General features: G+C 35.1%; 1 protein-coding gene and 1 long non-coding RNA gene across 3 annotated transcripts in view; one reads left to right on the top strand and one right to left on the bottom strand.

The window, feature by feature from the left end:
• The window catches only part of CRYBG1 (crystallin beta-gamma domain containing 1), a 252,229-nt gene that overhangs the window by 139,384 nt on the left and 98,094 nt on the right, over window positions 1-14,751 (top strand). The window contains exon 1 of one of the 2 annotated variants that reach the window (XM_074310170.1): window positions 13,858-14,066. The exons of the other annotated variant lie outside the window; for it this stretch is intronic. Coding sequence (XP_074166271.1) covers window positions 14,064-14,066 — 3 coding nt within the window. The 5' untranslated portion in view covers window positions 13,858-14,063. Of the gene's footprint in view, window positions 1-13,857; window positions 14,067-14,751 lie in introns of those variants that run through there. 2 annotated transcript variants of the gene reach the window in all.
• LOC141566111 (uncharacterized) lies at window positions 193-5,219 on the bottom strand. Its single transcript, XR_012489236.1, has 4 exons — window positions 5,199-5,219; window positions 3,410-3,689; window positions 1,809-1,948; window positions 193-1,521 (listed from the first exon to the last, which is right to left on the bottom strand). It is a non-coding gene; the product is annotated as an uncharacterized LOC141566111 (long non-coding RNA).

The following is a 14,751-nucleotide window of genomic DNA, read 5'->3' as shown; positions in this document are numbered from 1 at the left end:
ACTACTTGCTTTTCTAGGTGTTTGTCAACCATCTCCTTAATGATCTGTTCTACAATTTTCCCAGGAATAAACTCAAGTTTATTGGCATGTAGGTTGGAGAAATATGTTGATAATGATGTTTTGAACTTAAGAATGACATACATTATTTGACTCTCATAGTGCTTTTGAATCTAATAGTATACTAGGCACTGCTAAATTCAAGAGCTCAAAAGACAGAAACAAAAAACAGTTTCTGCTCCTGAGGAATTTTATTACATTCTGTTGGGAGAAATAATACATACAAATATAAGTAAATAAGACACATACGGAATAAATTTAATGTAATTTTTTTATGAGGCCACTCTAAGTAATATAATTTTTTTTAAGGGACATTAGAATAAACCTCATACTGAAGGTAGTGCTTAGACCAACCTTTAGAGGAAGCTAGAGATTTTAAGAGGTGGGAGCTGAGAAGGTAGTTCACTGTAGGCATAGGGACAGCTTTTTTTGAGGAATGGAGATGAAGATAAAATTCTTTGCATGAGGAAAAGCAAGTCTGCCTTTATAGCTGGGATATGGAGTATGTGAAAGGAAGTAATGCATAACAAACTTAGAAAGATAGGCTCTAATCCCATTGTGAAGGGCTTTAAATGCCAAACAAATGGAACTGTATTTGATCCTGTATACAACAGGGAGCTCCTGAAGGTTTTTGAGTGACCTAGTTGGATCTAGGCTTTAAGAGTATTATTTTGGACATTGGATGGATTGAAGAGATTTGGGGCAAGAAGACCAAATGTAAGATTATTTAAATGAGCCAAATGGGAAGTGATGAGGGCTTGAAACAGAAAATGGTGGAAAGAAGAGATGAATGGATGTGGCATATATTGTAGAGAGAGCTGCTGAGGCTTGCACATTCATTAGAAATAATGGAGAGAGGGGCAGTGAGGGGAACTGAAGAATGGAACAGAGGGTATCTGCTGTGGATCAGGGTGATAGGAAGGCAGTGTGCCTTCTATAGAAATGAGGAAGCTTGAAAAATAGGTGTGTAGTGGAAGTAATGGGGAAATAATTAATTCTATTTTGCATATGTTAAGTTTGAGATGCTTTCAAGACATTCATTTGTCAACATCCAATTGAGAGATGTTGGGAAAGGAACTCATTGCTTCAGTTTAGAGTTTGGGTTGTGGGAAAGTAGTAATGGAGCTTTGCCTTCTCTACCCTCCTTCCCACCATTGTAAGCTTGTAAGAACTCCTTTCCAGTACCTGTGAAATCTGTCTCATTTGAAAATTTTAAGTCTTGCTCCTTCTGCTGAGGAGAAAACTAGATTCTCTTCCTGCCTTGTTGAACTTGAAATCATTTCAACCTTCCATGAGAGACAGGCCTTTAAAGATCACTCGGCATTCTGGATGGCACACAGATAAGCCTTTGTTTGGATTCCTCAAGTTCATGTCCCTACTTGCAGAAGACTTCTTAGGCATTTGGATCCAGGGTTTAGCTGAGGAAAGGATTGCAACAGATTTATCCATTCTACCGATCTGAACCTAGTTGTGGGAAAGAAGAACAAGAGCATATATGTAAAGGGTTGTAAACTGTAATCCCTGGGAGTTTAGCATAAAGGATACCTTATTCTCCAAGCAAAGAAAGTCCCTGAATTTTACTTTCCCTATCTTGCTAGTAAAGTGGTCAGATGTGACATTTTCTTAGTTAACAGCTGGCCTTTTTAATGGGTTCCCTAGTTTCCAAAGACAATAAGGAGACTGCAAGGTTATTCCTTTGCTTAAACAACTTGGTAATCCATCTTGATTAAGTTATAATAAAAAGCAGATACCTGTTATAATCTTCAGTGGCTAGGGCATTTAGGAAGATGCAGAAATTCAAAAGCCTGAGAGCCAGATCTCTTCTGAAGGAGAGTAGGACAGGTAGAGATCAGAACTTCTTAAGCTTTTTTCCACTCGTGATCCTTTTTGCCTGAGAAATTTTTATACACATTTAGGGTATATAAAATAGATATACAAATCAAACATTTACTGATAATAAACCATAATTTTGCTTTGCCCACATTCAGTTGCTTTACCCATATGAGATTGTGATGCATAGTTTAAAAAGCTTTGCTTTACATGATGAATATGGAAACAGATTTAGAAGAATTGCACATATTTAACATAGATTGTTTGCTCTTTAATGGGGTGAGAAGAAAAATTTGAAACACAGGATTTTGCACAAGTGAATGTTGAGGGCTATCTTTGCATTTGTTTAAAAAAATAAAATACTATCAAAGAAAAAAAAGCTTAACATAGATTGCTTGCTCTTTAATGGGGTGAGAAGAAAATTTGAAACACAGGATTTTGCACAAGTGAATGTTGAGGGCTATCTTTGCATTTGTTTAAAAAAATAAAATACTATTAAAGAAAAAAAAAGCTTTGTTTTAGATAATTAATATTTTTGTATGTTTTGTTTTGTTTTATCTTATTTAAGACTCCTTTACAATTCAGGTACTTTTGTAGTTCTAGGTATGCTAGGTTTTGAATTTTTAGCTTTGAAAAATGTGTATGGTACCAGAGAACAAGAGAAATGGAAGGAATTGAGAGAAGCGGCATAAGTTTCCTCCTTTTGCTTTTACTGGCAATATAACCAAAAGAGAGTAGACCTGGATTCTAGACCTATTTTTGCCATTCCTCTATATGATCTTAGTGAAATCTGAAGTTCTTTGTCAAATGAGGAAAATAATTCTCTCTGTGTGTCTTACAGGAATGTTGTGAGAACATTTAAGATACTCATATGTTAGAGTACTTTTAGTTCCCTAGAAAAAAATATTATTAACAGGTCTAAATCATCCCAGACAGAGATGAGAATCTACTTTAGAGACTCCCAGAGGAAATTTTCATAACCTTCTTTAAGAATCCATTCCATCTTAAATTTCTCCCTTTATTTATGCAATTTTAGCATGCCTGAATTACAAAATTCTTTATTAAAACAACAATTTCCAGGGGCTTAACTCATTAATCACATAGCAGTAGCTTAATTTGCTTGTAGAAATATAACCGAAAAGATATTTGTCCATTCTTAGCCTCCTAAATGTATACCATTAGCTCTATTATTACTGTATTCCACATTAAAAAAAAAAGTATTGACTATAAAATAAGTGGGTTGGGCTAAATAATCTCTTAAGATCGTACCCAGCTCCAAATCTCTTGATTCACATGATTACTTTTACTAGGTTCTATCCATTTTTAATGAAAAATACATAATAAATGGGCAGTGCTAACGTTCTTTTGAAAAAAAAATTCTTTTTTTCCCCACTAAACTTTGTTTTCTTTAAGACCTTTTTCACTCCATATCAATTCAAACATCTTAATAAGAATTTCCAGACCTTGCAAAGATCAAACTTCATCATTTATATAATTTCCCAATATTTTTCAACTGGCTCACCTTATTATGAGGTTAAATTCTACCCCTGAGTTTTTCTCTTTTGATATGCCTTGTTTCATTCCATTCTTTTCTATAATAATCCTTCTGCCAATTACAGCCTTCAATTTCCCACTGGCTCAAGAGGCTTATAATCACTCACAGCACAGGTCAGAGCCCTTCAATCATCAATGCAATGGTGCATCATGCATCACAAGAAGCAGAGGGTATGTTTGCATTGGTACAAATCCAGCCCCACTCCTGCTGTTCTTGATCCTGCTGATGGATCTGTAGACTTATTTTCCTTTAAAAAAAATTATCAATGAAATAACTACCCACAAAAACATTCCTTTGATACCTGAACTATCTTGGCTCATTTTAATACCATACAAATAATATATTATTTATCAATCAATCAACAGGAATTAATGTAATAAGCACCTGCTATGTAAAAGGTACTCTGAAAGGTGCTGAAGATAAAAAGCTGAGTCCCTATCCTCCAAGAGCTTATTGTCTTTCATGAGGGGATAGTGTGTGTGTGTGCATATACATGTTAATATCTACATATAAATATATGTACAGCAATAGAGATGCATCTGTATTTAATAGTTAGATGTATATATACATAAATGATCTTTATGTAGAGATATCTTATTTATAGATATATCTATTTTGCATTTCTCTCTATCTCTATAGCAACATATCTAGATATATAGCTATGTCTATAGTCTAAATATATGCAAAATTGATATAAAATAGGAGAGAGGACTCTGGAATCTGGAGGGATCAAGAGAAGCCCCATGTGGAAGGAGGCAGGTGAGACTTGCAGGAGACAAAGGATTCCTGGGCACAGAGGGGATAAAAAAGTATATTTGAATCATGGAAGGACAATGCGTGCAAAACAGAGACAAGACCAAAAGTGCTATCTATGAAGGAACAATAAAAAGAACAATTTAACTAAATTGTAGGATGACAGAGAGAGAGGCAGAAAGACAGAAAGACAGAGATGGAGAGAGACAGGCAGACAGACACATACACAGACACACAGAAAGAGATACACAGACACAGATACACACACACACAGACCCAGAGAGACAGAGAGGGACAAAGTGAGGGAGAACAAGAGAAAGAGAGGGGAAGAGAGAGAGAAACAGAGACAAAGATAGAGAACAGGAAGGAAAAAAAACTCCAAAAGTTCAAAACTAACCAATGCATTAACCATATTCAATGTCATTTGCAAAATTTTGAAGTCCCCTAATTCTGCAAAGAAGGCAGGAGATACAATCCCATCTTCTCTTTGGGGCTAACTTTATCCATTATAATTTCATAGAATTAAGTTTTAATTTCATCATTGTTATTCTTTTTCCTTTCCTTTCCATTGCTGTAATCATTATATAGCATTGTTTTCTTATTTCTGCTTCTTTCCCTTTTCATATGTCTTTCAAAGCCTAGATTCAAACCCTAGCACTATAATTCATTTTCAGTCTCTCTGGAACTCAGTTTCCTACAATGTAAAATTAGGAAGGTTGGACTAGAATCTTTTCTAGCTCCAAGTTCTATCTATGCTGCTATGAACTGTGAACAAGTTTCACTTTTTATGAATCTCTGCTTATGTTCTTCCTTCTACAAAGTATTCCTTCTCACTTCTATTTAGCATTTCAAAATCTATGGGTAGTGGTTGTTTTTCAGTTTTTGGCGTGACCCCATTTGGGGTTTCCTTGGCAAAGATACTGGACAGGTTTGCCATTTCCTTCTCCAGCTCATTTACACATGAGGAAACTGATTCAAGTTTAAAAAGATAAAAATCACTTACCCGAGATTACAGTTAGCAAGTAACAGATCTGGAATTAGAATTGAGATCATTAAATTCTGAAACCAGGGCTCAGTTCATTACACCATCCCAGGTATTTAGCATTTATTTTTTGTCTGCCTTGCGTATCTACCCTGCCTTGGGTAATTTTTTTTTCTTAATTTTGATTTGACCTTGTCACAAGACCCAGAGTTGGAACAGAGGATTGTAGAGACCTTCATCCTCACTATCACTTTAAATAGGAAATGCTTTTAAATAACTCTGGAAGAATAACCCCTGAATTTGATTGGAAGCAAAACGTGTGAATGAGGTGAGTTGATTTCCCGGTTCGGTTTTGCTTTCTCAGGCCAGATTCCACTTCTGTTCTCCTTGCCACAGTCCAGGAAACAGAAACCAAGCTGGAGTTACGGAAATGATAGACCTTAGTTTTTAACGCTTAGGGAAGTTGGGGATTAAGTGTGTCTGAAGAAAGCGGAGGTGGAGGGATGTGTTATAAGCCAAGACAAGAATTTTACCTTCTCTAGAGGAGCTAATACTGCCAGGAAGGTAACATCTCCAAATTCCAACTATTCATTAGCCTTCATCCCCCTACTAGGGAATTTATAACACCCTCTCCCAGACTTTTCACCAAACTGGTTCCGCAAATATATCTGGAAGATGGATGGGTGTGATATAATACTGTCAGTTTCCAGAAAGAAACACCCAGTAAAGCTCTCAATTAATGTGAGGGGCTGTAGTAAATTGGGGTGGGAGTAGATTGCGGCAAAAACAAAAACAAAACAGAGGATCTAGAGACTCCTAGTTTATACCATGGAGTAGCAAAAACTCCAAGAAGTAAACAAAAGATGGCAAAAGATGAGGTTTTGAATTTGACACACAAAAAAAAAATTTAAAACAATTAAAGAACTTTTCTTTTGACCAGACCTGTGATTTCATTTATGAAGAGTGTTGACTCTACAGCTCAAGATGGGCACTTATTCTACAATTTATAATCTTTTAAAAAAAAATAGCTTTTTATTTTCAAAATACATGCAAAGAGAGTCAACATACACCCTTGCAAAACCTTGTATTCCAAATTTCCTCCCTCCCTTCCCCCACTCCCTTCCCTAGACAGCAAGCAATCCAATATAGTTTCAACATGTACAGTTCTTCTATACATATTTCCACATTTATTATGTTACATAAGAAAAATCTGATCAAAAGGAGAAAAATGAGAAAACAAAACAAAAACAAGCAAAAACTAACAAAAAAAGGTTTAAAAAAAAGCTATGTTGTGATCCACATTCAGTCCCAACAGTTCTCTTTTAGGCTGCAGATGGCTCTCTCTATCACAAACCTATTGGAATCCCCCTGAATCACCTCCACAATTTATAATCTTAAAGAGTTGCTTGGGACATAAAGGACTTGGCCTAAGATCATACTGCTAGTATGGTCAAAGATTGGACTTGAACTCAGTTCTTGGGATCAGTTTTAGAGCTGAAAAAGATCTTAACCTTTTCATTTTACAGGTGAATAAATTGAGGCACAGAGAGATTAAATGATTACCTAAGGATGCACAGGTAGTTAATGGAAGAGACAGAATTCAAACTCAAGTCCTCTTATTTAAAATCCACTGTATCACCCACTCTATTCACCAAGCCACTGATTCTATTAAAAATAGTAAATATTTTTTGAAGCATTTTTGAAAATCTAAGATTACTTGGAGGCAGGTGAGTGACACAAATGGATGAAGTGCCAGGTCTGGAGTCAGGAAGACCTAAATTCAAATCCAGCCACAGAATCTTTATAGCTATGTGATCCTGGGCAAGTCACTTAACTCTGCCTCAGTTCCCTCATTTGTAAAATGAACTGGAGGAGGAAATGACAAACTACTCTGGTGTCTTTGCCAAGAAAACCCCAAATGGGGTCACAAAGAATCAGATACAACTGAAAAAAAAAAACTAAATAAGATTATTTGAGATAAATCATGTTGCAAATGCATGTCTATATTATTATTATTTATATTTTATCATATACATTATACATAATATATATATTATTAATTAGCATATGAAACATATCTTTCTGTCCCTATTACTCAAAGATAGTATCCAAAAGTATAGGAGGAAAGTTAGCTATGGTCACACTGAAAATGATCTAATTCTCCTTTCTGAGCCACCACCCTCTGGGTTCTGAAATCACACAGTAATAAGAGTCAGGATAAGGAACTATCATCTTTGGACATGCTTTCCCACTCTGGGACTCACCCATGTGTGAGAAAGGTGAGTATATGAAGGAAAATCACAGAACTAAACAGAACTCTTGGGAAAATCTAACTTGAGAAACTGGAAGTAAGAAGCACATTAAAGTGCTATTTCCAAATTCCACACCCTGTCAAAAATGCCAGTTGTTAGTGGTAAATGAATGACAGTCACTGGGCTATCCCACCTATGCTCATAGAACAAGATCCTTTAGGTGAAGAGAGCAAAATACCTATATGAATCAGTCTCCTTTTCATATCTTCACATTCTATATCAATCACTCAATCAACATGCATTTATTAATCTCTTACTATGTACTAAGAGTTGTGCTAGCCAATGGGAACACAAAGAAATAGTGATGCCTTCCTCTGGGTGTTTGCCTCTGATAAGGAAGACAGTATGATCATAAGTGGGCAAATACAAGATGCATACAAAAGAGATATAAAGTTGACTGCAAGCAGCTGGGGGGGGACCCAGATTATATCTCATGCAGAAGGTGGAGTGAAGAAAAACAGGAATCCTAGAAAGGAGGGGTTTTCAGGCATTAGGGATAGTCAGTGCAAACAACACAGAGTATTGTAGGAAGACCAGCAGGTTCTTCATAAATAAATAGCTTTGAAGAGTACATGTAGTGTGTGTGTGTGTGTATATATATATATATATATGTGTGTGTGTGTGTGTGTGTGTGTGTGTATATATATATATATGTATATGTATGTATATATATATGATTTTTTAAGATTAAAAAAATAAGCATTTATTAATCACCTAATAAGTGCCAGACAAATATTATCTCAGTTTGATCCTTACAACAACAAAATTTTCTTTTTACAGTTGAGGAGGAGCAGCTAGATAGCATAGTGCATAGAGTTCCGGGCCTGAAGTCAAGAAAATCTGAGTTCAAATTCAGCCTCAGACACTTAACACTAGCTGTGTGTGACGCTGGGCAATTGTCTGAAAACAAAAAACAAACCAAAAAATATAGTTGAGGAAACTGGGGCAGACATAGTGCTTTGCCCAGGATCACATAGCTAGTAAATTCTGGATTTTAACTCAGACTATAGAATTCTTGAAAGAAATCTCCAAAGAGGAGAGTTTGTATTTTTACTCAGAGGTAACACCGAGGTAACAATAGTCACTGGTCTCACATAGCTGTGTGTTAGAGCTGCAATGAGGAGAGACTGGAACCCTCTGAGAACAGTTTAGAGGTTATTTCAATTACAGGAGTGAGAAGTGATGAGAGTCTGAACCAGATGGTGGTCTTGTGAGGGAAAAGGAAGACATATGTAAAAGATCTTGTGGAAATAGAAAAAAAAACATACAGATTACATGAAATGTTCCTTTTTGAAGCAGAGATAAGAGACATGCTCAGTCATACAAGTAGGAAGTGTCTGAGGCTGTATTTGAACTCAGGTCTTCTTGATTTCAGGCTGCTACCTAGATGTTCCTCATTCTTATTCTTGCAAAAGAATTTTTTAAAACCAAAAAAACTCTACTGCTTTAATGTTCTACTATATAAATGTTAGCTCTTTCTATCATTGTAGATCCATCAGTAGACTTGTCCATTGACCAATCCAACTAAGTTCAAAAAGGCTTGTAACCAAATGGATCCCAGAATAATGAATTTTTTAGTTACAGTAATTCTCAAACCTGTATACTAAGGCGTTAGAGGCTGAGCTGTAATTAGAATTAGTGTTTGGTGGGTTGTTTTTTAAACTACAGTCAGAAAAAAGGAAATCACCATCAATTGAGATAAGACAGGGAAGGAAGACTCAATGTTAAGGAGATAGATATTCTCATCCTAGCAGGCCACTTATTAGTTTCCAGTGTTAATTGAGGATTATTGCTAATTAGGTTGTCAATTGTTAGGAGAAAGGGATGATAGGGGTAGGAGTCATACTTTTTTCCCCATATTCTAATTTTATTTTATTTTATATTTTGGTTTTACTGACATATTATATTTTAATCTTAAAGCAATTATGCAAAACAAGCACTATAATAATCTCATTTATAGATACATGCAATATTTACCTCCAAACTCTCTATTTTAAAACAATTTATTTTATTTTATTATGTTTTTAACAAATTTTTTATTGAACAGAAATTTTTTTTCTCTCATTCCCATTGCTCATCCCATTGGGAAAAAAAGGAAAACAAATTCCTTGTAACAAATACATATGGTCAAGCAAAATTAATTCCCTCTTTATATACTGAAAAATTTACGTTTTGTTCTGCTACCTAAAATTATCATTTTTTGTCAGGATATAGAAAGTATGTTTCATCAAGATCATAGTTCTTATATCTTTGAAAATTGTTTATCCTTACAATGTTGTTATTGTACAAATTATCCCCTAAATTCTAAGTTCATTTCGTTCATTAGTCCTCTTCAAAATTGTTTGCTTTGATGCTATAAATCATTTTTTTCATTCTTCTTAACCTTCACTCTGTATCAGTTCATATATCATTTTCAAGTCTCTTTGAAATAATTTTTCCTCAATGGTATCCACATCTAGAGAAAGAACTGATAAAGTCTGAATGCTGATCTAGGCATATGATAAAATTTTATCTTTTTTTTTTTGTTTTGTTTTAATTTTTGTTCTGTTTCTTCTTTCATAACATATCTAATGTAGAAATGTGTTTTATATATATATACATATATAAAATATGTTTTATACATATATAACATATCAGATTGTTTGCCTTCTTGAGGAGGAGAAAGAAGAGGAAGATAGGGAGAAAATTTTGGAACTCAAAATCTTTAAAAAAAATGAATGTTGAAAATTGCTTTTATATGTAATTGGAAAAAATGAAATACTATTACATTCTCTAAAAGAAGTAATTTTTCACAACTTTTGCAGTACAGAATAATAATATCTGATCACATTCATGTACTACAACTTATTTAGCCATTCCCTTTAGTTTCCAATTTTTTGCATCCACCAGAACTGTTATAAGTATTCTTAATGCATATAGGACCTTTTTCTATTTCTTTGATCTCTTTTGAATATAACTAGGTCAAAGGACATGCACTGTTTAATAACTTATGTGATATAGTCCCAAACTGCTTTCACTTAAGTCTTCTGGGGTCAGATTTATTTTGGGAACAGGAATCTTCTTAACTGTAGGCCCAGGACTCTATCTACTGTGCCACCTAGCTGCCCCCTATTCACATTACTATCATATAAAACCCAATATGCTGTAACCAAAAACCACTCCGACCTGCCCCATTCCTATCCAAAGAACCATTGCCCTCCTAGCCATACCTTAAAATCTGAACCATCTTTGACTCATCTTGCTCTCTCTCTTTTACAGTCAGACACTAATTTAGTCAGCTTTTATATTCATCTCTTCTTTCTCTTTCTCCACTGCTACCGTAATCAAGCCTCTGACTGTACCTGAAACTAGCCTGGTAGCTAATCGCCCTGACTTTCAATTCCCTTGCTCACCTTCATCCTGAATACTGCTGCCTGACTAATCTTATCTAAATATGACTTTTGTTATAGGATCACAAAGAACTGGAAGGGACCTCTAGCTCACAGATTTTTGTAGGTGGGAAGCTGAGACCTAGACAGATGAAATAATTGCTTTTCCAAGACCGCAGAGGCAGGAAGACTCCAAGCCAGGATTTGAACATAGATGCCCTGGCTTCCAAAGCCCAGTTATAATCCCTTTGTGCCATACAGTGCTACTCCCTTGTTCAGAAAGCTATAGCAGCTTCCTATCTCCTACCACATCAAACACAAACTATTAAAAAGACTCCAGTCTCATGACTCCAGGTTTATTACTCTTTGAACTGAGTCAAACTACCTTCCAATAATAGAAATTCTAATCCAGTTTAGACTAGGAATGAATGAATGAGAGCATTTCGTCACTTGTGCGTTGCACTGTGCTAAGTGCTAGGAGAAAAAAAAATTGGCTTATTTTAAAACTTTAAGAAGGGCACTAGTTGGCACAGTGGAAAGAGTGCCTGGCCTGGAGTCAAGAAAACTCCTGAGTTCAAACATGGCTTCAGACAATTATTAGCTGTGTGATTCTGGGCAAGTCACTTAATTTTGCCTCAGTTTCTTTATCTGTAAAATGAGCTAGAGAAGAAAATGGCAAACCACTTCAATAACTTTCCAAAGAAAATCCCAAATGGGATCATAAAGAGCCAGATACCATTGAAACAATTTAACAACAATAACAAAAAGCCAACAAAAGGTCTAAACAACAATAAAACCTTAAGAAGTTTGTTTTGAAATAAGAAAGTTCCTATGCCCAAAGGGCTATCAAACTGCATACTCTTTGATCCAGGGCCTGTAAAAGATCATAAAAAAGGGAAAAGGATCCATATGTGCAGAATGTTTGTGGCAGCCCTTTTTTGTAGTAGCAAGGAACTGAAACAGAGAGGATGCCAATGAGGAATGGCTGAAAAAGTTACAGTATATGAATGTTATGGAATATTATTGTTCTGTAAGAAATGACCAGCAGGACGATTTCAGAGAAGCCTGGAGAAACTTACACAAACTGATGCCAGGTAAAGTGAATAGAACCAGGAGTTCATTATACACAACAACAGCAAGATTGTACAATGATCAATTCTGATGGACGTGGCTCTTTTCAACAATGAAATGATTCAGGCCAGTTCCAGTGGTCTTGTGATGGAGAGAGCCATCTACATCCCGAGAGCAGACTATGTGGACTGAATATGCATCACAACATAGTATTTTTACCTTTTTTGTTGTTGTTTGCTTGCTTTTTTTCCTTTCTCATTTTTTCCCTGATTTTTCTTGTGCAGCATGATAAATGTGGAAATATGTTGATAAGAATTGTACATGTTTAACATATATTGAATTACTTTCTGACTAGTAGAGGGGTGAGGGAAAGGGAAGGAGAAAAATTTGGAACACCAAGGTTTTGCAAGGGTAAATGTTAAAAACATTTGCACATATTTTGAAAATAAAAAAACCTATTATTTAAAAAATAAAAAGTTATTATTTAAAAAACAAAAAAGAAAATTCAGTTACCTATACTTAGCACTATATTTCATTCAGAAAATATTTTGGATTTGGAGTCAGAGGACATGGCTTCAAATTTTGTTCCTGAAATTTCTTGTCTATGAGAACCTGAACAAGTTAAAATACATTTCTAGGCCTAGGTTTCCTTATATGTAAAAGTAAGGGGGTTAGATTAGATGAACACTGGAATTGAACTAGCTTTAGACAGTTGATCCTCTGAACTAGGGAATGTTAATTGATGATGATAACCATAAAAACATTATAAAGTTATTCATTCTTTTTAATGAGTTCTAAGAAGGGAGGATTTGGCTTTTTTTTTTTTTCTTCTTCTTCTGATTTATGTCCCCAGGTAAGAGAAATCTAATAACAAAGTGACCATTAATGAAATATTTGTTGTTGTTCAGTCACTTCTGGCATGTCCAACTCTTTATGACTCTGCATAACTCTTTTAAGTTTTTTATCCACTGTGCCATTTACCTGCCCCAAAGAAATAGTAAAACATGGAAAATGGAGAAATTTAGAGAAAAATAAGTCAACCTAGCCAGCATATAGGACAGTGTTAGCCCATTGCCTAATGAATTTCTGCCCAAAATTTATCATCATGGTTAGATTTTTGAGGTGAATTGTTGAATTTTTAAAACAAAATTGCTTTTAGTGATTAAAATAGAATATATTTTTATCTTTCTGATTCTTATTTGAATGTGTAGTATGTAAGTGACAGATTCTGATGCCTGGAATGTGCTGTCTTACAAATTTGGTTATTATTGTTTGTCCTTCTAGAGCCATCTCCATTTGTCTTGATCTGCATGTTGCATTGAATCCAGATGGCTCTGAAGGGAGAGTGAGGCAGGTGATCCTATACAGCCCTCTCTCACTTAAATCCAAGTCACTTGCACCTCATGGTAGCACCTCCCTGATGTCATGGTCTCCTTCAAGAATGAAGAACAAACATACAAAGGATAGCATTTGATTCCAATGCTATTAAGTGATTTTGTTTATCTGTTCTTGTGCAACATACCTTGTGGTTTTGTTTGGAAAATACATTATTATTTTTCAAAGTGGTAAATACAAATCACAGGTTTTCACCCCCATTTCATTGCTAACTAGATGTTCTCTCATATTCCTTTTAGATTTCAATCAGATTTGGTGATCAGAGAAAAAAAATTCCAATATAACCAGACTTTGCTTATCTTCTCATCCTACCTTCTTCCAATCTAACATTATTCAGATTTTCCATATAACTTAATATATTCAAGGTGTCTCCTGCCAAATCACCTCTAACTTCCTATGTTGTCTTTTCAGCATTTTTTATTCAGTGTCACACCTAAAAAAGGACGCACCTCTTTAACCCTTTCAACTATTGAATCACACACACCCTTAGTAAGTAAGCTTTTCACATAAACACTGTCAGTTGTCTCTGGCTCTTAGCAAGAGCAGCACAGTTGGGATGTGACCTGTTGTGGTGTGAAAACTGATAAGAAGGAGAAAGGATAAAAACAGGCTGTTGGAGGAAATTAAAAGATCGATTTTTGGGGAGAACTGATTTGGGGGAAAGGGCTGCCTGAATGACTGCATTTTACATTCCATAAGCTCTTGGTGGGTCTATAAGAAACTTGAAAAGCTGCTTCATCATGGTAAGATACAAACTTAAATTTTGTTTATAAACTTCTCTTCCAGTTGAGACTTGGGGCTTGGTTATATATTATTCTTGTTATAATTACATCAATTAACTTGACAATGTTTCTACTATCTGGAATTGGCAACAGCTTGAGCTTTAAATTTTTTAGGTGATTGTGGGTAGAAGGAATTTCCTATAATGTGAGTACAATGTTGAATGTTGCTCTGGTTTGAAAGCAGAAGGGGGAGTTCATACTCAAAATATATTACCTGATGCAGTGATTCTGTCAGGCAGCTTTTATTCAATTCCTTCTAAATAAAGGAAGTAAAATAGGACATGAGAGACTTAAAAATATGGACTTTCTGTTTAATAAGATCTATTCTAATGTTTTACACTAGAGCCCAATGAAGATCTGCCTTACTTTATTTTTTTTCTGACTTTCCCGCCTGTTTTCCAAATTTCAAATTAAAACTGATGCCCAGCCCCTTGGAGAAAAAAACTGGCAAAACTCGGAAGAGGAAAAGCTCTTTTTGAGATCACTAATTTATTTTTTTTTCTCTTCATGATGAGAGAAGGTAGAAATATATTATGCATTTTTTAAAAATGTAGGTTATCTTTTATCAGACCTATTCTCTAGTGGGTGGTGGCTTTTTGCTGCTCTTACTTGAATGTACCCGTAACAAGTCATTATGTATTGCACA

Source organism: Sminthopsis crassicaudata, chromosome 4 (assembly GCF_048593235.1).
Source record: "Sminthopsis crassicaudata isolate SCR6 chromosome 4, ASM4859323v1, whole genome shotgun sequence".
In the NCBI taxonomy this organism is placed as follows: domain Eukaryota; kingdom Metazoa; phylum Chordata; class Mammalia; order Dasyuromorphia; family Dasyuridae; genus Sminthopsis; species Sminthopsis crassicaudata.
The sequence above is the reverse complement of the archived record's forward strand: the minus strand, read 5'-3'. Positions and strand labels throughout refer to the sequence as shown.